The 22127-nt window shown below is 43.4% G+C and overlaps 4 protein-coding genes across 4 annotated transcripts; all 4 read right to left on the bottom strand.

Moving 5' to 3' along the window:
* Positions 1–645: 645 nt before the first annotated feature.
* LOC100659208 (protocadherin beta-12-like) lies at positions 646–4874 on the bottom strand. The gene has a single exon (XM_003404560.4). It carries the CDS (start codon positions 3360–3362, stop codon positions 966–968), a length of 2397 nt encoding a protein of 798 aa, XP_003404608.2. The 5' UTR covers positions 3363–4874; the 3' UTR covers positions 646–965.
* A 1486-nt stretch (positions 4875–6360) lies between these two features.
* LOC100676387 (protocadherin beta-10-like) lies at positions 6361–12625 on the bottom strand. Its single transcript, XM_010591324.3, has one exon. It carries the CDS (start codon positions 10814–10816, stop codon positions 8408–8410), a length of 2409 nt encoding a protein of 802 aa, XP_010589626.2. The 5' UTR covers positions 10817–12625; the 3' UTR covers positions 6361–8407.
* A 44-nt stretch (positions 12626–12669) lies between these two features.
* LOC100658635 (protocadherin beta-16) lies at positions 12670–17362 on the bottom strand. The gene has a single exon (XM_003404558.4). It carries the CDS (start codon positions 15393–15395, stop codon positions 13002–13004), a length of 2394 nt encoding a protein of 797 aa, XP_003404606.2. The 5' UTR covers positions 15396–17362; the 3' UTR covers positions 12670–13001.
* A 125-nt stretch (positions 17363–17487) lies between these two features.
* Positions 17488–22127, bottom strand: LOC100658919 (protocadherin beta-13). Its single transcript, XM_003404559.3, has one exon. The coding sequence runs from the start codon at positions 21812–21814 to the stop codon at positions 19418–19420; it is 2397 nt and encodes a 798-aa protein (XP_003404607.1). The 5' UTR covers positions 21815–22127; the 3' UTR covers positions 17488–19417.

The raw sequence follows: 22127 nt of genomic DNA, 5'->3' as shown, positions 1-22127 counted from the left end.
TCATGACCATATTTGATAATTAGAAAGAATAGAATAGCATAGGCAATTTCAAATTCCATCACAAAAGGCTAAACATTGTTCATAAGACTTCTCTATTATGTCTGTATGTCACATAATATATAAAACAATTTTACTACTGGTTATGGTTTAAAAAGTTTGGAAAACAGTGCCCAGTGTCCAATTCTCACATTAAATTCTGAGAGAACACAGGCAAAATATTATACACATTAACACACAAGTTCACTTTATGTTCCCAAATTATTGTTTAGATGTCTGCATTCCAGTGGAGTATCCTAGAGCTTTGTAAAACTGTAATTTCATATCCCAAGAATCTGTGAGTGGTCACAATATTAATACACCTTCATAATTACTTTCCAGGCTGTATAAACTAAAGATACTGAGACAGTTGCTTTCCAGCCTTTCTAATTAGATAATTACACTTAGGGTTGTATCACAGGACATGACCGTTCAGGTTTGTTTTCAATAGTATTAAATATTTCAAAACATTAATCAAGAAAACGCAGTGGACCTAAAGAAAGAAAAATGACATTTCTAAACAGCAACCAATATTAAACTACAAGAAAAACCACAAAAAAGAATCAAATGAAGAAATGCTTGAACACTTGAATTACTTCCAAAGTGGTCAGTTTTATTTTACAATAAGCATAATTTGGGATCAAAGTTCAACTGGGGTGGGGGTTGGGGACACAGAAAGAAAGTGATTTGGTGTTGTAATTTAGGGAGGCAAATTAATTATAAATTAGATCTCCTGGGTTAGAGAGTAAATTACAATCTCATTACAACTACCAATAAAGATAAACTTTCATTTAAAAGCAAAATTCAGGAGAATATGAGAAAATATTAATATCAGTTCAATTTAAAGTACACACAAATTGGGGAAAATAAACATTGGTTTGGAAGAGCCATAAAACAATATGCACATGGAATATAAAAGTCAATCATGGTCACTGAATACTGAACCCAAAGCTATTGAGAAAGGAAGGATTTTCCTCTATTTCTTTTCCAGGGCCCTGGGGCGGAAAGTTGGGGATAATCGGCTTCAAGAACTTGAACTCATTGGTCCCGGAGCCTCCAGTCAGAAACGCCTCATAGAGGTACCTCTGAGACAAAGTCCCGGTACCGCTAACGTCAACCAAGTGGCTCGGAAAGTGGCCCTCAGGCACCGAACGGCAATCCACCGAGGCGGCCCTGTTCCTCCTGCACAGCCACACAGCGATGAACGAGAGCAAGGAGAACAGGAAGAGCGACGAGACCGACGCCAACGCAATGACCAAGTAGACGGTGAGCGAGTCGGCTTGAGCCTCATCCAGGGCCACCTCTGGCAGCGGCAGGTAGGGCTGTGAGAACCCATCCACCAGGAGCACGTGCAGCGTGACGCTGGTCGACCTCGGTGGCTCGCCATTGTCCTTGACCAGCACGATGAGTCTGTGCTTGACCCCGTCGCGCTCGCTCAGCAGTCTGGCTGTGCGCACCTCGCCATTGTGCGCCCACACGCTGAACAGTCCGGGCTCAGTGGCCTTGAGCAGCTGGTAGGACAGCCAGGCGTTCTGTCCCGAGTCGCTGTCCATCGCCACCACCTTGGTCACCAGGTAGCCCGCCTCGGCAGCCCTGGGCACCAACTCAGTGCAGGGCGCAGAGTCGTTCTGCAGCGGGTAGAGCACGAAGGGCGAGTTGTCGTTTTCGTCCATGACCTCCACGCGCACCAGCGCCTCGCTGCTCAGCGCGGGGGAGCCTGCGTCTGTCGCGCCCACGCAGAACTCGAAGGCTCGCAGGGCTTCGTAATCCAGCGACCTGAGAGCGAAGAGGTGCCCGTTGTCCACATTGATGGAGACCAAGGAGGCGAGGGGGAGGTGCGGGTCCTGGGGCGGCAGCAGTGAGTAGGTGACTTGGGCGTTGGAGCCTGAGTCTCTGTCTGTGGCGCTGACGCTGCCCATGTGCAGGGCGGGGCTGTTGTTCTCGCGGACGAACAGGGTGTAGGAGGTTTGGGAGAAGATGGGCGCGTTGTCATTGACGTCCGAGACCAACAAGATTATGTTGTGCTGGGTTTTCAGCCTGGGGGTACCCAAGTCTGCGACGGTGATGGTGATGTTGTACTCGGCTCTGATTTCTCTGTCCAGTGTTCCCTCCGTTTCCAATGTGTAGTAATTCTCAACGGAAGGTTTTAGCGTGAATGGGAGGTCTTCTGGGATAGAACAAATCATTCTCCCGTTGTCCCCGGAATCTCTGTCTAGAATACTGAAAACCACAACCACAGTCTCAGGTGAGTTTTCAGGGATTGGGCTGATAACTGATGACACGGTGACTTCGGGAGCATTGTCATTCACATCCATCACCTGAATTCTCACTGTTGATTTTCCAAAAAGGCCACCTCCGTCTGTGGCTTGAATGATTATTGAGTATGATTCAGTTGTTTCAAAATCCAAGAGTGCTGTTAGAATAACTTCTCCAGACTTTTGATTAATTTCAAATGTCTTGCAAATATCTTCCGAGGCATGGGACAAAGTGTATGATATTTCCCCATTTGTTCCTGAGTCTAAATCCCAAGCTGAGACGGTCACAACTGGAGAACCTAAGATGCTGTTCTCTGGAATCTTCACGTCATAAAAGGGCTGTTCGAACTCAGGGGCGTTGTCATTAATGTCCACGACCACCACCCGAACCAAGGCGGTCCCGGATCTGGGCGGAGAGCCGCCATCCAGAGCCGTGAGGATGAAACTGAGCTCAGGCTGTCCTTCGTAATCCAGCGCTTTGTCCAAAACCAGCTCAGGGTATTTCCTGTTGTCTGGATTGACTCTAATTTTAACGTGGAAATTAGAGTTGGGACTGATTGTGTAGTTTTTTATGGTGTTGATTCCCACATCTAAATCCTTGGCACTTTCTAATAAGAACACAGCGCCGACAGGACTATTCTCTGGGATTTCTAGGCGCATTTCTTTTTCCAGGAAAACGGGAGAGTGATCATTTATGTCCCTGACCTGGAGCTCAATTCTAAAAAACTGCAAGGGATTTTTCATTAACACCTGGAAGTGCAGCACACACTGCTGGGTGGAGCCACACAGCTCTTCCCGGTCTAGAGTTTCCCTTAGGAGCAAATCTCCCGTGTTTAAATCCAGCTGCAAATGCTGTTTGTTATCCTTAGAGACTATTTGGGCCCCCCGTGACGATAGCTCCCCCACCTCCAGTCCCAAGTCCTTTGCCAAATTGCCTATAAAGCTCCCGCTCTGCATTTCCTCCGCCACAGAAAAGCGCCCTGACTCAGAGACCGCCTGAGATATTCCCAACAAGACAAAGAGAAGCAGGACTTGCCTTGTCCGCAGAGTGCCTGGCCCTCCGTTCTCCATAGCTCCTTTCCCAAAGGCTTCCTGCTGAATCCCTTCAGCTCTACCTCTCAGTTCTGGGAATTGTGCTTCTGATCTGTCCACCAAATCCTCTGAGGTCTAAGACTTTAGCCCTGTTGAATGGCTTCTGGGTCACCTCTAGCTGTTCTGTCTCCCCATTTCTCCGTGTGCACTGGATAGCAGTGTCCAGGACTTAGCCAGTGTAATTTTTTTCGCGATGTTATCCTGCAGCGCCACCACGCGTCTCCACAGATTATTACAGTTTGACCAAAGCTACCTAAATCCCTTCCACATAGATGTCCTCCAGAAACAAATGCTGTTTATCCATTCTGTTCCTTATATGATTACAAATATATTCTCTATTCCATCTTACTTTAAAAAAAATTCTCTGTAGTTTGTGATGCTGTTAGTATTTGTTTTAAAACAGTTATTAAATATCCCTCCCTACTCTGCACATAACTAAATGTGCTCAGTTGTGATAAATACAGAAATACAAGCTAAGATTCCTGGCCTCCAGGAGCTTGCAATTGTTTTGGAGAAGATTAAAAGCCTGAAACAAGGAAGGTATAACTGGTTGTTAAACTGAATGAAATCCCAGTACTACTTAGCCTTCCTTAGGTGCTAAAGGCAAAATGTGCATGAGCCATTTCCAGATTCTCTTAGAAGATATGAAGCTGAATGGATCATGAAACATGTAGATAGTTCTTATAGCACAAGAAGGCATTTCTGTAGATATCTTGCTAGCAATGGAGTAAAATATTGGGGTAGGACACAGTATGTAAATTTATAATTTATTTTCAGTTTCTTACAATATACAAAAATATTTAGCAAGTACATGAACACAAAGATGCTAGTTTTACTTAAGATCGGCATACCCAAAGGCCAGCTCCCCTCAGGTTCCCAAGATCCCTTTCAATAGCAACTATGTCAGCCTGCTCTTTCAGTCAAGAAATACAAAGGGAGAAAGATTCTCTCCCCCAACCATAGAACAAAAACTTAGCTTTCATGCTGATTAGATCAACTAAGATCATGTGCCTAATAATGAAGCTTTCATTGTTTCAAGTAGCATAGAAATATATGCAAATCTGAAAACTCTTCTTTGCCTCTTGCTTTGTTTTAATCCAGTCAGGAAACACTCCTTAAGTTTGAGGTGGCTTCAGTCCTAGCCAAAATGTGTGGCTGCTACATAATAAAGGACATAGTTGCAATAGAGTCTAGGAGCCCCCGAATGATGTCCATACAGGAGGTCTCAAAAGTACTCTCAAGAATGGATGGAGGAAGGATCTAACAAGTTCATGTCTTAAAATGTTAATTTCAAATTATATTAAAAAATGCAAACTAGAAACATGGTTGAAAAATTAATCAGTACAGAAGGGTAAAAATTGAAAGGTAGGTAGATTGGCTACATTTTGTTATCCTCCTTCCTCTTAAAATATACTTTAAAATGACACAAAAGTAATAAAAATGATACAAACTCACAAGCATGAAGAATATACAAGTGAAAACACTTTTTTTTTTGATGACAGGAAGGCAGATGAAAGAATAGCTGATTTAGCAGTTCCAAAAAACAGCCAACATAAAGTTACTGCATTGGAGATACAAGAAACTAGTGTGTTTGCCCCACATAATCCCATTTAGGTTCAAGACTGGATGAACTGGGAGCATAAGAAAGTTGAAGTAAGGTAAGAGCTAAAAAAAAAAAAAAGTGATTAGTTGAAAATATAGGAAAGTTGGATTCTCTAGTCTTCTTGCCATTCTACATAGTCAGAAAAGTAACTCAGAGCCAGAGAATTAAAAATTTATTTGTTTGCAGAAAATAGGGATATCTCTAGTCTTGGAGACTCCAGGCACAGCTGAGTGCAAATGTGATGTGTGAAACTAAAAATAGGGAAATTAAGCAAACTTCTGCATTCTGAATGGTAAGACTTCTAGCACCTTCCCACTTAATATTCTCAGGTTGTAGGGCACAAGGTATATGCCCGAACCCCTTCCCACCTCACCCTTATACATAGGATACTGTAGAATTCTAACCTGAAGAGTATGAAAGTTCCAGATAAAGGATTATACATACTGATATTTGGGAGCCTCCCAAGGAAATAACTCTATCCTAGCATAGTTATGTGAAGTACATAGTTAGCATAGTAGAGTGAAGCCCTTCCATCAAGAGGTCTTATGCATGCAAAAGAGCTTACTGTCAGCATTTTGATATTTCATTATTCTTAAATACAGTTTTAAGAAGACAGCCAAGAACCACAAAACATTTGAAAGAAAATCCTACAATGTGAAACAGAAAGGTCAAAACCACCAGCACTATTAAAAAGAAGGAAACAGAAGGAAAGAGATACAATACAGAAAATAGAAGAAAGCCTTTAAAATGTCTGATTAATATCCTGAGAAATAAAATATAATAAAAGTGAATGCTTTATTGAGTGCTTAATCTATACTACCCACTTTTCTAAGTGTTACATATGTATTTACCCATTAATCTTACAGTAATTGTATAAAGCAAGGATTCTTATTATAAGATAAAGAAAAACCTATGACTTAAGTGTCCCTCACTAGCTATATATATGACCTTGGGCAAATTCTTAACAGCCCTGTGATTCACTCTCATTCGTAAAATGGTTATAAAATTTCTTACTACATAATGTATTTTTTACAGAATAAATAGTTTAATGATAGAAGAGAGAAGATATGTTTATAAATCTATAACAAGATGCTCTGAAAACAGCCAGAAAACAAAAAAGAACTCTTAAAAATAAATATTTGTCATCCCCCAAAAACTTATATATATACATTGGATGACAAAATTAATTGCCCAGAAGGTAGAAAACGAAAAAAAGAGATAGAAAAATAGTAAAGAAAAAAGTTTAGAGTCTTACAGAATTAATCCAGATGGTCCAATATTTCACTAATAAGATTATGGTTAAAGACAGAATATAGGGAACTTGGGTGAAATTATAATTAAAACGTAATAAGAAAATTTCCAAGAACTGAGAGAGTCTGAATATTAACAGGGTACACCCATGTGACCAGATGAATAAATAAAGAGACTACACTAAGGTTTTCAGTGCTCCTGGGAGGTGAACACAAAAAAATGATCAGAATCAGAATGGAATGAGTCTTCTGAAAAGGCACCCTATATGCAATAAATAAAAGAAACAGTGCTTTCAAAATCCAGGGAAAATTATTTTCAACTTAGAATTTTATACCCAGTCAAACTGTCAATCAAATGAAAAGAACAAGGTATCTTCACAATGCAAGGTCTCCAAATTTTTTACCTCCCCTGGATCTATTTTTATGATATTGAGAAATGTATGTCAGCTTAATAAGGGAGTAAACTAAGAAAGAATATACTGGATCTCGTAGAAGACTGCTAATACAGGAAAATATTAAAGAATAAAATAGTCCTAGGATGACAGCCTATAGATCAACCAATGTAAATAAAGCAGAAATGTGGAGGGCTCTTGGTAAATGATCTCCAGGAAATAAACATAACTGATAAAGGATAAGAGATAATATGGAAAAAATCAATAGTGGTTCATAGAAAAAGATGAAACTATAAAACAGCAATTACCAGCTCTAGGACAGATGCTTTTTAAGAAAGGAAAGCTAATCCTAGTATACGTGAGTTCTGAGATAATCTTAGCAATACAGACACTAGCTACTAGTTTAGGTTAAAAAGCTATGATAACTATACTGGGAAAATAGAAGAAAGGGCATGTACAATGTGTTTATATGTGTGTCCTATAGGGAAGGAAACCCTGGTGGCATAGTTGTTAAGAGCTACAGCTGCTAACCAAAAGGTCAGCAGTTTGAATCCACCAGGCCCTCCTTGGAAACTCTATGAGGCAGTTCTACTCTGTCCTATAGGGTAGCTATGAGTTGGAATTGACTCGACTGCAACGGGTTTGGTTTTTATTACAGGGAAGGAAACCCTGGTGTTGTAGTGGTTAAGAGCTAAGGCTTTTAACCAAAAAGTCGGCACTACGAACCCACCAGGTACTCCTTGGAAGCTCTACGGGGCAGCTCTACGGGGCAGTTCTTCCTGTCTTATAGGGTCACTATGATTCGGAATCGACTCGACAGCAACTTTTGTTGTTGTTATTATAGGGAAATAAACAATTTAAATCCTGATCTGTCATAGTAAAAAATTATTAAAGTATAAAATTGATCAAGATATAGCAGTATAAATATTTAGAAACATTGGAATTAATTCTAGAAGAAACCACTCTATGAGAGGAGATAGGAAGTTTCTAACCTTAAAGCCTTCTTGGTTTTTAAATTTGATAATAATTAAAATAAATTTGCAAAATAAAATGAAAAGTGAAAATCTTTTCACTTCAGTCCAACAGTCCATCAACACTCTCTCAAACAAATTTTCAAAAAGTTTTATTCATTTTCATGCAGGCTATTACATTTTGTTTAAATTATAAGACAAAATCTATTTTACATATGAGCAAAAGTGAGCTTTAGAAAATATTAGCCAAGTGAGAGTGGTGTATTTAAAGGAAATAAAATAATAATATGAACACAAGGATAGTATTGTGGTCCAATACCACTCATGAAATGATCTGTTTCGTTTTGTCATGAGCAGAGGAATAGAGGAATATTTCATTTTAAACTCTGATGTAGAACTAAAGATGAACATGAATAAAAGGATGTTAGAATAAGGTTGGAAATGTAGGTATGTCTTCTCACACAGAAAAAAATGCAATCGGCAGAGGTGGTTAGGATTATGAGATGCAGGCTATGACACTTACTAGGAGAAAAAACAAATCCTCTGTTTTCTACAATAAGAAATAAAAGTAATGAAATATTTGTACATTTTGAAAGGATTAAAACCTTAAAACCATTATTTAGAAATGGATACTAATTAAATTAAAGCTAGCTGTTACTAATACTTAAGAAGGATGAAATAATATTGTAAAAACAGGTATATGATACTTGACATTTTTGCTTGAAATTGCCTAACAATGTAACTTGGAGTTTCAAAAGCAAACTAACATCAATATGGTTGCATCACATACCAAATAGCCATAAAAATATTAACAGAACTTTGACTGAATATTAAATCCAAAGCTATTTCGGAAGTTGGGGTTTTCTTCATTATTCCTCTCACAGCCCTGTGCCTGAATATTGGGCATAATCGGATTGAAGAACTTAAATTCGCTGGTCTCTGAGCCTCCGGTCAGACACACCTCATACTGGTAGCTGTGGGACAGGGTCCCGGTGCCGCTGACCTCCATCGAGTGGCTCGGAAAGTGGCCCTCAGGCACCGAGCAGCGACCCACCGAGGCGGCCCTGTTCCTCGTGCACAGCCTCACCCCGACGAACAAGAGCACGGAAAACAAGAAGAGAGAAGAGACCGACGCCAACGCAATGACCAAGTAGATAGTGAGCGAGTCGGCCTGGGCCTCATCCAGAGCCACCTCTGGTAGCGGCAGGTAGGGCTGCGAGAAGCCATCCACCAGAAGCACGTGCAGCGTGACGGTGGTCGACATTGGTGGCTCGCCATTGTCCTTGACCAGCACGACGAGTCTGTGCTTGGCGGCGTCGCGCTCGCTCAGCAGCCTGGCTGTGCGCACCTCGCCATTGTGCGCCCACACGCTGAACAGTCCTGGCTCTGTGGCCTTGAGTAGCTGGTAGGAGAGCCAGGCATTCTGACCCGAGTCGTTGTCCACCGCCACCACCTTGGTCACCAGGTAGCCCGCCTCAGCCGCCCTGGGCACCAGCTCGGTGCAGGGCGCAGAGCCGTTCTGCAGCGGGTAGAGCACGAAGGGCGAGTTGTCGTTTTCGTCCACGACTTCCACACGCACCAGCGCCTCGCTGCTCAGTGCCGGGGAGCCTGAGTCTATCGCGCTCACGCGGAACTCGAAGGTTCTCAGGGCCTCGTAATCCAGTGACTTGAGAGCAAAGAGATGCCCGTTGTCCGCGTTGATGGAGACCAAGGAGGCGAGGGGGAGGTGCGGGTCCTGGGGCGGCAGCAGCGAGTAGGTGACTTGGGCGTTGGAGCCTGAGTCTCTGTCTGTGGCGCTGACGCTGCCCATATGCAGGGCGGGGCTGTTGTTCTCAGGGACGAACAGGGTGTAGGAGGTTTGGGAGAAGGTGGGCGCGTTGTCATTGACGTCGGAGACCAGCACCCTTATATTGTGCTCGGTTTTCAGCCTTGGAGTCCCTAAGTCCGTGACGGAGATGGTGATGTTGTACTCAGCTCTCCCTTCTCTGTCAAGTGCTCCCTCTGTCATTAGAACATAAAAATTCTCTACGGAGGGTTTCAGTAGGAAAGGCAGATCTTCTTGAATATGGCACACCATCTTTCCATTTTCGCCAGAGTCTCTGTCTCTAATCCTAAAAACAGCCAGTACCGTCTCTGGAGAGTTCTCCTCGATGTAGTTGGACAGTGAAGACATAATCAGTTCGGGGGGATTGTCATTTGTGTCCAACACTTCGACCGAAACCGTACATCTTGCGGAAAGGCCCCCGCCATCGATTGCCTGTATATTTATTTTGTAAGATTTTATTAGCTCATAATCAAGCAAGGCTTTGAGAACTATTTCCCCAGAAAAAGGATTGATTTGAAAGGTTGTTCTAATGTCTTCAGAGGCATCAAAAAATGAATAGGATACTTCCGCATAGACTCCGGAGTCTACATCGCCAGCCGACACCTTAACAATTAGGGACCCTATGGGGGTGTCCTCCCTAACCTGGGTCTCATATTGCGCTTCCGCAAACTGCGGGGCGTTGTCATTAACGTCCACGACCACAATGCGTATAGTAGTGGTCCCAGACCTGGGTGGAGAGCCGCCATCCAGCGCCGTGAGTGTTAATCTGAGCTCTTGCTGCTCCTCCCAATCCAACGCTTTGTCCAGTACTAGCTCTGGGTAGATGACGCCTTCATCACTGTCAGTAATTTTTATATGGAAAAAAGAGCTGGGGTTGATCGTGTACTTTTGGATACCGTTAAGTCCTCCATCTGAATCCTGTGCTCTTTCTAGTCGAAATATTGTCCCTTCGGCTGTATTTTCTAGTATTTTTAAGACCATTTCTTTGTCCTGAAACACTGGTGAATGGTCATTTATATCCCTGATCCTTAGTTCAGCCCGGTAAATTTGAAAGGGATTATCCACTAAAATTTGGAAATACAGCATACAGGGCTCTGTGGAGCCGCACAGCTTCTCCCGGTCCAGTTTCTCATTTGTGAGCAAATCCCCGGTTTGAGAATCCAGGAGCAAGTGTTGTTTGTTATCATCAGAGACCACCCGAGCGCCCCTTGTAGCCAGCTCCCCCTCCGCTATCCCCAGATCCTTTGCCAAATTGACCACAAACGATCCTCTCTCTGTTTCCTCCGTCACCGAATAACGTCCAAACCCCGAAACTGCCAGGGATACTCCCCCAAATATAAAGATAAACAGGACTTGCCTTTGTCTCCGGAAGCGCAGCCCTCCAGCCTCCATGGCTTCTTCTGAACACGGCTTTCGTCTATTTCAGTCACAATCACATTTCCCAGGATAAAGAAACAGCAGTGGCAAGCTCCAGACCCACGCCCTGAAGTAGCAGGGGTCTGTGATTGGGCTGCTGTAGCTTTTCTTCCCAGCCGACCTGTCCGATCTTCCTCTCTTTGTTAGTGACTTCGTAGCATCCTTGGCTCTCCTTTTTTGTCTCTTTAGCCTGCAGCGCCACCTCGTGGCCTCTGAAGACTCAAGTGACTGCAGCCAATTTTTTGTGTGTGCTTTTGTGTATGTGTCTTAAAAATTTTTTTTTCCTTTCAGATGTTCGTTTATTTTTTTCATTTTTCTTCTGTTTGTTTTTAAGAAAGAATGTTGAGCTAGAGAACTGTTCACGTTGCTGGGATTCTTCACTGCTTAATGTGAAAAGTTGAAAATCAACAGTTGACACAGTATTTCTACCAGTAATGATGTCCACTATACTGTTAGATTTTGCTAGGTACCAGGCCTCTAATCTCCTAACACAACTCCCACATAATGTCAGGAACCAAAGGGGGGGGGCTGTGGTGATCTTAAAAAAAAATAGGCACTATAAAAATAATAGATTTTACTTACCCAGGAACACTAGGGGCAGAAACATCTGAACTGTCACAAGAAACCTGTTTCACACCTTCTTCAAAATCTCATTACGTTTCCTAAATAGAATCATCATTAGGTAGTCCACTACAAAGCATTTAGGCTGTCCCTCTTCCATGCCCTCATAAAAACACGTGCGTGTAACTACGATTGCCTTCGTAAATACCATTGCTTCTTGTTTCATGCCAGTTTGTCCATTCTTTAATACGGAAGGTACTTGAGCGCAGGAACTATGTCTTCGTCATCGTTGTTGGCACATCTGATGCTCACTAAATGCTTGCTGTATTATAGCATGCCTAAGTAAATCCTGGTGAGTAGAACACGAAGCAGTAATTTTTCAGTTCCCTTCAATCCCTACCTTTCAAACCATGTATTCTATCATTTACTCATTCTAATTTTTGAGCCACTTACTACAATTTCTATTCCTGTCCTTTCTTTTGCACATTATTTTTCTGACGTTAGCCTTAAAAGTACTTGCAGAGTTAAAGAAGTGACTGACCTCGATCTTGAGGTCCCTCTAAACTGAAATCTAGTGGGGTCAAAAGTCTCTGCACTGACTAAAGGGATAAATAGACTATACTAATGCCTATCCTAACACTTTTGAGAGTAAGAACAGCGTTGTAACATCAAAGGCCTAACAGCTATTAGGGAGCCCTTTTCTCCCACAATAAGCAAGAGATACCAATTCAATTGAGAGATACAGTGTGAAAAGCTAGATATCACCAAAACGACACTGTGATTGTTGACTATAAAAGCCACACTGCATAAACCTCTACTTATTGATTTTTACTGGGATTTTTTTTAACAGATTGGAACTCAGTTGTTAGCCTTTAAAAAATTAACAAGGATCTCTTTTTTTTAATGCAGAATTGAAAGCAACAAATTATCAAAGATTTTCATATGATGCTATAGAACGCTTACACTTTGCTTTTTCTTTCTCCAAACTTAAACACACACACACACTCACACACAAACACTTTACAATGGTTTTTCTTATTATCAGATAAAGATGATTAGATGTTTATTTGCCATATTTATAATAGAAACATAATTCAAATAAGAAGATATCACTAAAGTGACAATAAAGCTTTGTTAAAAAATGTGACACAGTTAAAAAATTGTTATAACGAAAACCAAGGATGACAAATCAACAATAATAACACTTTTGAAAATAAAATAGAATACCAAATAATAAATATATGTATTACATGCTGCAGATTATTTTTAAAATTGAAGATGTTTTAGGAAAAGGAGAACTAACATGAGTAATGTAGAGACAATGAAAACAAAGTCAAATAAAGATATATATAAAGTGGAAGAAAAAATTTAAATGATATCAACTTTGACAATAAAGATTATTTCAATCATTAGGATTCTAGGGAGAAACACCTCATTGGATTAAAATGTGAGGAAAGGGAAAACTTTCAGCATAAGGTTGGAAATTGAGGATAAATAAAGTAGGGAAAATTAAATAACATCTTATTGGTGGTGGACATAAACAATTTAGCTAATTAAGAAAATGTTAAAGAAATAAATGTCTTTATTAGATGTGTTCCCATCAATAATTAAATCCAAAGCTATTCCGGAAAGTGTGGCTTTCCTTGATTTCACTGGTGGTGCCCTGGGGAGGAAAGTCAGGCATAATCGGCTTAAGAAACTTGAACTCACTGGTCCCAGAACCTCCTGTCAGACACACCTCATACTGGTAGCTATGGGACAGGGTCCCGGTGCCGCTGACGTCCACAAAGTGGCCTGGAAAGTGGCCCTCAGGCACTGAGCAGCGACCCACTGAGGCGGCCCTGTTCCTCCTGCACAGCCGCACCCCGACGAACAAGAGCACGGAGAACAAGAAGAGAGAAGAGACCGACGCCAACGCAATGACCAAGTAGATAGTGAGAGAGTCAGCCTGGGCCTCATCTGGGTCCACATCTGGGAGCGGCAGGTAGGGCTGTGAGAACCCATCCACCAGGAGCACGTGCAGCGTGACGCTGGCCGACATTGGTGGCTCGCCATTGTCCTTGACCAGCACGATGAGTCTGTGCTTGGCGGCATCGCGCTCGCTCAGCAGCCTGGCTGTGCGCACCTCGCCATTGTGCGCCCACACGCTGAACAGCCCGGGCTCAGTGGCCTTGAGTAGCTGGTAGGACAGCCAGGCGTTCTGACCCGAGTCGCTGTCCACCGCCACCACCTTGGTCACCAGGGAGCCCGCCTCAGCCGCCCTGGGCACCAGCTCCGTGCAGGGCGCAGAGTCGTTCTGCAGCGGGTAGAGCACGAAGGGCGAGTTGTCGTTTTCGTCCACGACCTCCACACGCACCAGCGCCTCACTGCTCAGCGCGGGGGAACCTGCGTCTATCGCGCCCACGCGGAACTCGAAGGCTCGCAGGGCCTCGTAATCCAGCGACCTGAGAGCGAAGAGGTGCCCGTTGTCCGCGTTGATGGAGACCAAGGAGGCGAGGGGGAGGTGCGGGTCCTGGGGCGGCAGCAGTGAGTAGGTGACTTGGGCGTTGGAGCCTGAGTCTCTGTCTGTGGCGCTGACGCTGCCCATGTGCAGGGCGGGGCTGTTGTTCTCGCGGATGAACAGGGTGTAGGAGGTTTGTGTGAAAGTTGGAGCGTTGTCATTGACGTCGGAAACCAGCACCATTATGTTGCACTTGGTTTTCAGCCTGGGAGTTCCCAAATCTGTGAAAGTGATGGTGATATTGTACTCAGCCTTTGCTTCTCTGTCTAGTGCTCCCTTGGTTACCAGAGTGTAGAAGTTCTTGACTGAAGGTTTCAGAAGAAAGGGAAGGTCATCCTGGATGGAGGAAACCGTCTTGCCGTTGTCCCCAGAGTCAGGATCGGAAACACTGAAAACAGCAACTACAGTCTCTGGCGAGTTCTCAGGGATGGGGCTGGTGAGCGCAGACACGGTCACTTCTGGGGCGTTATCATTCACATCCACCACCCGCAGGAGAAGTGTACATTTTCCTGAAAGACCTCCCCCATCGGTAGCCTCGATATCCACTTCGTAAGACCGAGTTGTTTCATAATCTACTTGTGTTGTCAGTTGAATTTCTCCAGTGGTAGGATTAACCTCCAAAATTTTGCTAGTATCTTCCGAAGGCTGAAACAGTGTGTATGATACTTTTCCATTGACTCCGCTGTCTAAATCCCTGGCAGAGACGGTGACAACCAGGGATCCTGTGGGGCTGTCCTCGGGAATCTGCACCTTGTAGAGAGCCTGCTCAAACTCAGGGGCGTTGTCGTTTATGTCCACCACTTCGACGCGGACCTGAGTGGTCCCAGACCTGGGTGGGGAGCCGCCATCCAGTGCCGTGAGGGTTAATCTGAATTCAGGCCCCTCCTCCCGATCCAGCTCCTTGTCCAGCACCAGCTCAGGGTATTTCCTGCCATCGCTGCGATTGCTGGTTAGAACCCGGAAATGGGAGTTGGGGCTGATTTCATATTTCTGAACATTGTTGCTTCCTACATCCAAGTCCAGAGCATTCTTCAGAGGGAACGCACTCCCCAGAGGACTGTTTTCCAGTATTTTTAGAACCATTTCTCTTTCAGTGAATACAGGAGAATGGTCATTTATGTCTCTCACTCTCAGTTCAGCCTGAAAAATCTCTAGGGGTTTTTCCATTAACACTTGGAAATGTAGTACACAAGGATCAAGGGGACCGCATAGCTCCTCTCTGTCTAGTTTCTCATTTATGAGCAAATCCCCAGTCTGAACCTTCAGCTGCAGGTGCTCTTTGTTCCCCTGGGAAATGATCCGGGCCCCACGCGTAGACAGCACAGTCAATCCAACCCCCAGGTCTTTCCCTAGATTTGCCACAAAGAAGCCTCTCTCTGTTTCTTCCACCACTGAATAAGGCCCCAATTGGGCGCCCGCCCCAGACAACCTGAGCAAAACAAAGAAAATTAGGACTTGCCTTTGTCTCTGATTGCGCATCCATCCAATCTCCATTGCTCTTTCCTGAAAATCCGCCTCACAGGAGCTTCTTGTAAGGCCAGGATTCCGGTAGCAGGGTCCTGCAGTCCGGATGGTCAGAATATGCCGCTAAACGGATCTTTAAGGAGGTCCACATCCACTTTTACTCTGGTGGAGAAAGCTTTTGCTTCTGGTCGGGTGTTGGGCTGCGTAATGGGGCTGCGTAGGCAAGTCCGCTTTCCATCATCTTAACCTGCAGCGCCACCGTGTGTTCTCACTGCGTTTTACATTTTTTGGTTTAATGCCGAAAACAAAATTCTCCTGAATGTACTGAATAGGTGATATAAACTGTGTTCTGTAATACAAAACGCCGAGTTCTGTTTTCATGTCGTGTTTATGTGTTCAGATAGGGCTCTGTGTTATTTCACAGGGAGAAATACAAAAACAAATGATCTCTCATTTTATTGACTGGTTAATGTTGTTGAGGTGTTGGCGATTAAATAAAATAATTAACACTAAGCTGAGAAAAATATAGGAGCAAAATGGTTCTGAAGTAACAAGAACAGTTTCACAACTACATATTTTTCATGGAACATACTACATGAGTGGACACTAAGTTTGCAACCGGTGGCAGTTCCGAAGACAGTATTTGACCAATACTTTTTTAAAAGAGTTGATTATTTCCTCCTCTTTCTGCCACTTAAGCTTAAGAACTGTGAGTTTTCCCAAATTACTGAAAAATTAGTTCCCAAATAGGTAGATCTCAAGATTGGGCCACCATGCTTTTGGGTTTTGTTCAGGCATTTCCATAATTTGACTTGAATGGTAGTAAAGATTTATGATATCTTTAACAAGTCATTGTTATTGTTAATAATTTTTAGAAGTTTGTTAATTACCTTATCTGGGGTGAAAGTACCTAATCAATGAGGCCTATGTCCATGGTATAAAGACCTTCGCGTGCCCCCTTTGGACACAGGAGGTACTAGGAGACTGGATAATTCTCTTCCAACAAGCCAACTTATTGGTAAGCAGAATCATGGCCTCCAAAGGTGTCCATATCCTAATCTCCAGAACCTGTGAATATGTTACCTTACATGGCAAAAAGAAAATTGCAGGTATGATTAAGTTAAAGACCTTGAGATGGGGATATTAATTATCCAAGTGGGTCCATTTAATCATATGGGACCAAAAAAGTGGAGAACTTTCCTGGCTGTGGTCAGAGGAAGATGTGACTGGAAGAATGAACAGAGAGGTGCAACACTGCTGACTTTGAAGATGGAAGGAAGCGGCCATGAGCCAAGGAATGTTGACAGCCTCTAGAAGCTGGAAACAGCGAAGAAATAGATTCTTTCCCAGAGTCTCCAAAAAGGAATGAGTCCCTGCTGATACCTTGATTTTAGCCCTGTAAGACCCAAATCAGACTTCCTACCTACAGGACTATATGCTAATAAATTTGTATTGTCTTAAGCCACTGAGATTGCAGTAATTTTTTACATCAGCAGTGGAAAGTTAACAGATAGCATAAGCGTGGATTCTCATGCCCCCACACCTGAGTGAACAAAAATTCAACACCTCTACAAGAGTAGTATTATTAAAGAAAATGCTGAACAATGTCTGATTCAGCCGTGGTTATTCTTCCCCTCAGTTTGAAGTCACTTAAATGACCCGCACACAGTTTTTCATCATAATTTTTAAAAGGAGTTGCCAAAGGCATATAGTTCATTTAAACAGAAAATTACTGGAGCCCATCTGCTTTTTCCTATTAAATTTCAAGAACCTCCAAGTTATTTAGTGGTAAAAATTTCTCCAGAACATTGCCTATATTTCATGAACTTAATTATTTCATTTAGAATTAATATTTGAATAGCAACTGCTTTCAAACAAAGGGGATGCTGAAACGAATATAAAAACCCAGAAATCAAACCTGTTGCAATCAAGTCAGTTCTGACTCATAGCAACCCTGTAAGACAGGATAGAACTGCCCCATAGGGTTTCCAAGGAGTGGCTGGTGGATTCTAACTGCCAGCTTTTTGGTTAGCAGCCAAATGCTTAACCACCATGCTGCCAGGGCTCCAATAGTATATTTAATTTGAATAAGGAACTTGTAAAATGTATATAATAAGGCAAGTTTCAGATTTCCAAAGAAAACAAAAATACATATTATTCAGTTGACAGAAAAAGAGTGAAGAAACAAAACAAAAATTTCAAGAAATAAAATCATAGGGTAACTCCACTCCCTATTCAAGACACTTATTTCTGCAATAATGAGTTCCATATATCGAGAAGCTATAGGAAGAGAGTCAGGCTGATTCCTTCATGATGAAGTGCGGTTGTGGTGTCCGACTCAGCTTACTAACGGTGGTGCTTTTGTAAAAACTTTGGCTTCATTGGCCCAGAGCAGTGAGGCCATTGGTATAGAAATAAACCACTAGCTGTAAGTTACATTTCTGCATGAGTGTTCAGTTCACGGAACAGTCATAGGAATAACTGATAGATTTCCCTTCATCAGTGAGGAAGATAATGCTACCAGTTAATGCCTAACGGTATAGCATATTGGTTAAGAACTTGGACATTTGATTCAGATAGACTTAAATTAGATCTAAATCACTTTCTCTTGTTTTTTTTTTTTTCTCAGAATTGTGAGCAAGTTACTTAACCTTTCTAAGCCTCAGTTTCCTCATGTAAAAGGGAATAATAATGCAATGTTCTTAGGGTTTGGCAGAGAAGTAAAAGATAATGTGTGTAAAGCACTCTGAACACAACTTTTAATTGAGTTAGAATAAAACATCGGGTCAATCAAAGTGTACATTTAAGATCTGTGCATTTCAGTGTATGTATGTATCTTACTAAAAACTTACTATGAAAAGGAAAACAAAACAAAAACAACTTAGAATTAGATTCCACTGGAGGCACCATGAAAACTAAAATAATGGTGGCTTAAATGAGATGGAAGTTTTCTTATTTCTTCAAGTAAAAGACATTCAGAAGTAAGCAACCCAGGGACAATATGACCACTTCATAATCATCAGGGACTCTTGTTCCTTTTAAGTGTATTCTATGCTGTCTCAGCCCATTGTTTACATCACTAAGGTTGCTTTATGATCCAACATGGCTGTTTGTGCACAGCCAAGACATTCACATTCTAGGCAGCAAGGAGCAATCAGGGAAGGAAAAAAAGCACCCCCTTCCTAGGTAAGCCATCTCCCTTTAAGTAGATTTATTGGAAGTCTCCTGCACATTTGTACATGGACTATAACCTAAACATACATCCAGTCCTAGCTGTTGAGGAGGCTGGGAAAATTCACTCTTTTGATGAGACACATTAATGTCCTGAACAAAATTTGAGATCTGTTATTAAAGAAAAAAAAAAGATAAATGGATATTGGGTGGCTACTGCAGTTTCTGTCACAGAAAAAGTATGTTTACTGTTTCTTAAAATGGGAAAAGCCAGTTTCACTACCATGCTACTTCATCTCATAGGATAAACATGGTATAGCTATTTTTTTCCACTTTTAAAACCAATGAAAATAAATGGAAAGCAATTTAAAAGTTGTATTAAAACAAACACGGATATATTAATGGAAGGACACAATTAGTATAACAGTTTTAACATAACATTTTAAGAGAAAACAACTTCAAAGAAGTTTGGTGACCATGATGGCAGCAAAAGTCAAGAACCAGACATTCCCTCTACACACATGGTCTTTCGTTCCCAATTAGGCATACTCTAACGGAAATGTCAGTGCTTTGCTACTTTATGATTATAAAGACTTAATTTTCTGCTTTTTCTTTCCTAACACATTCCTCAGCTATTCCAGAACAAGCATTTGTGCAGATATTGACTTCATTTATGTTTCAAAAGCCAAGATTGAGGACCATTGATCTTGTTATAGGCATGAAAGCAGGATACCATACAATTTAAAAAGACACGGATAACATGAAAAATTTTGCATGCAAGTTTGGTGCAATTTCAAATCCACAATAGGTTGGCCAAAAAAACTGTCATCATGAATTTACCATGAAATCTTAAAAATATGGACTATGAAAAACAATTATTGTCACTGAATACTGAAACCAAAATCATTCCAAAAGTTGGGGTTTTCTTCTGTGTCTGACCCAGGGGAGTGGCTCTGGAAATTGGGTAAAATTGGCTTCAGGAACTTGAATTCGCTGGTCTCTGAGCCTCTAGTCAGACACACCCCGTACTGGTAGTTCTGGCACAGGGTCCCAGTCCCACTGACTTCCAAAGAGTGGCCTGGAAAGTGGCCCTCAGACGCTGGGAAGCGATTCACCGAGGCGGCCCTGTTCCTCCTGCACAGCCTCACCCCGACGAACAGGAGCACTGAGAACAGGAAGAGAGAGGAGACCAACGCCAATGCAATGACCAAGTAGACGGTGAGCGAGTCGGCTTTGGCTTCATCCAGAGCCACCTCTGGTAGCCGCAGGTAGGGCTGCGAGAACCCATCCACCAGGAGCACGTGCAGCGTGACGGTGGTCGACATTGGTGGCTCGCCATTGTCCTTGACCAGCACGATGAGTCTGTGCTTGGCGGCGTCGCGCTCGCTCAGCAGTCTGGCTGTGCGCACCTCGCCATTGTGCGCCCACACGCTGAACAGTCCGGGCTCCGTGGCCTTGAGCAGCTGGTAGGACAGCCAGGCGTTCTGGCCCGAGTCTCTGTCCACCGCCACCACCTTGGTCACCAGGTAGCCCGCCTCAGCCGCCCTGGGCACCAGCTCTGTGGAGGGCACAGAGCTGTTCTGCATAGGATACAGGATGAAAGGCGTGTTGTCGTTTTCGTCCACGACCTCCACACGCACCAGGGCCTCGCTGCTCAGCGCTGGGGAGCCTGCGTCTGTCGCGCCCACGCGGAACTCGAAGGCTCGCAGGGCCTCGTAATCCAGTGACCTGAGAGCGAAGAGGTGCCCGTTGTCCGCGTTGATGGAGACCAAGGAGGCGAGGGGGAGGTGTGGGTCCTGGGGCGGCAGCAGTGAGTAGGTGACTTGGGCGTTGGAGCCTGAGTCTCTGTCTGTGGCGCTGACGCTGCCCATGTGCAGGGCGGGGCTGTTGTTCTCGCGGACCAATAGAGTATAGGAGGTTTGGGAGAAGGTGGGCATGTTGTCATTGACGTCAGAGATCAGGATGGTTACATTGAGCTGTGTTTTTAGCCTTGGAGTTCCCAAGTCCGTGACGGTGATGGTGACATTGTACTCAGATCTACTCTCTCTATCCAGCGGTCTGTCTGTTACCAGAGTGTAAAAATTTTTGAGTGAAGATTTCAAGAGGAATGGTAGATCGTCCTGAACAGAGCAACCTAGTCTCCCATTTTCTTCTGAATCAAGATCTGAAACACTGAAAACTGCAACCACAGTCTCAGGCGAGTTCTCTGGTATTGGACTGGTAAACGCAGAAATGGAAATTTCTGGGGCATTGTCGTTCACATCCATGACTTGAACCAAAACAGTGCATTTTCCAGAAAAGCTTCCAGCATCTCTTGCCTCCATATTGACTTCATAGGACTGAATTGTTTCAAAATCAAGTTGTTTTTTCAGTCGAATTTCTCCTGTCGTGGGATTTACCTGAAAGGTTTTGCTTATCTCCTCTGAAACTTGGAAAAGTGAGTAAGAAATCTGTGCGTTGGCTCCTATGTCTATGTCAGTAGCAGAGACCCTGACAATCAGGAAGCCTATGGGACTGTCCTCCCGGACTTGCACCTTATAGAGAGGCTGCTCAAATTCAGGGGCATTGTCATTAGTGTCGGCGACTTCGATGCGGACCTGGACTGTTCCAGACCGGGGTGGAGAGCCACCGTCCTGGGCTGTGAGCGTTAACCTGAGCACAGGTTCCTCCTCCCGATCTAGTGCTTTGTCCAGCACCAGCTCTGGGTATTTCCTGTTGTCGCTGCGCTTGCGGGTGAGGACCCGGAAATGGGAGTTGGAGCTGACGACATAATTCTCAATATTATTTCGACCCACATCCAAGTCCTGGGCGTTCTTCAGAGGAAATGTGGTCCCGGGAGGACTGCTCTCTGATATTTTCAGTAATATTTCTCTGTCCATGAACACCGGGGAATGGTCATTTATGTCTACTACTTGCAGCTCAGCTTGAAAAAACTCCAAGGGGTTTTCTAGCAACACCTGGAAATGTCGCACACAGGGCTCTGTGTCACCGCACAGTTCCTCACGGTCCAGTTTCTCATTTAGCAGCAGATCCCCTGTCTCCAAATCGAGCTGCAAACGCAGTTTGTTCCCTTTGGAAGTGACCCTAGCCCCTCGTCTGGAGAGCTCCCTCTGCCCCAGACCCAAGTCCGTTTCTAAATTGGTAACAAAGGAGCTGCCCTCAGTTTCCTCCACTACGGAATAGCGCCTAGGTTCCGCCCCAACCAGAGATGAACCCAAGAGGAGAAAGATTAAAATGACTTGCCTTTGTCTGCAAATGAGCTTCCTGCTGGCCTCCATTGTTCTTGCGTGGTACAGCTTCCTGACAGGATGAATTCACTGAAGTGTAAAACCCCAGTATCTGAGACCGATTAATCCACAAGATACCTCAGAAATATCCTGGTGAATAGTCTTTTTCACCTCCCAGTCCTCCTTCCTTGGCGTCCAAGCTTCCTGTGTCTTCCAGGCTCTGTTGGTAAGTTTTGCCTGTTAATGGAACCAGAGCTGCGGTTCCGGTTTGTACCTTCTTATCCTGCAACGCCACCATGCGTCCTAATAGGATTTTACATTTTCTGGGATGGAAATGGATGCAATTTCCCCAACTCTGCCTATA

The sequence above is a fragment of the Loxodonta africana genome, chromosome 2 (genome assembly GCF_030014295.1).
Source record: "Loxodonta africana isolate mLoxAfr1 chromosome 2, mLoxAfr1.hap2, whole genome shotgun sequence".
NCBI lineage: Eukaryota > Metazoa > Chordata > Mammalia > Proboscidea > Elephantidae > Loxodonta > Loxodonta africana.
The sequence above is the reverse complement of the archived record's forward strand: the minus strand, read 5'-3'. Positions and strand labels throughout refer to the sequence as shown.

Excerpts from the sequence above, each read along its gene's own strand:
- LOC100659208 (XM_003404560.4), bottom strand. The coding sequence starts at position 3,362 with ATGGAGAACGGAGGGCCAGGCACTCTGCGGACAAGGCAAGTCCTGCTT.
- LOC100676387 (XM_010591324.3), bottom strand. The coding sequence starts at position 10,816 with ATGGAGGCTGGAGGGCTGCGCTTCCGGAGACAAAGGCAAGTCCTGTTT.
- LOC100658635 (XM_003404558.4), bottom strand. The coding sequence starts at position 15,395 with ATGGAGATTGGATGGATGCGCAATCAGAGACAAAGGCAAGTCCTAATT.
- LOC100658919 (XM_003404559.3), bottom strand. The coding sequence starts at position 21,814 with ATGGAGGCCAGCAGGAAGCTCATTTGCAGACAAAGGCAAGTCATTTTA.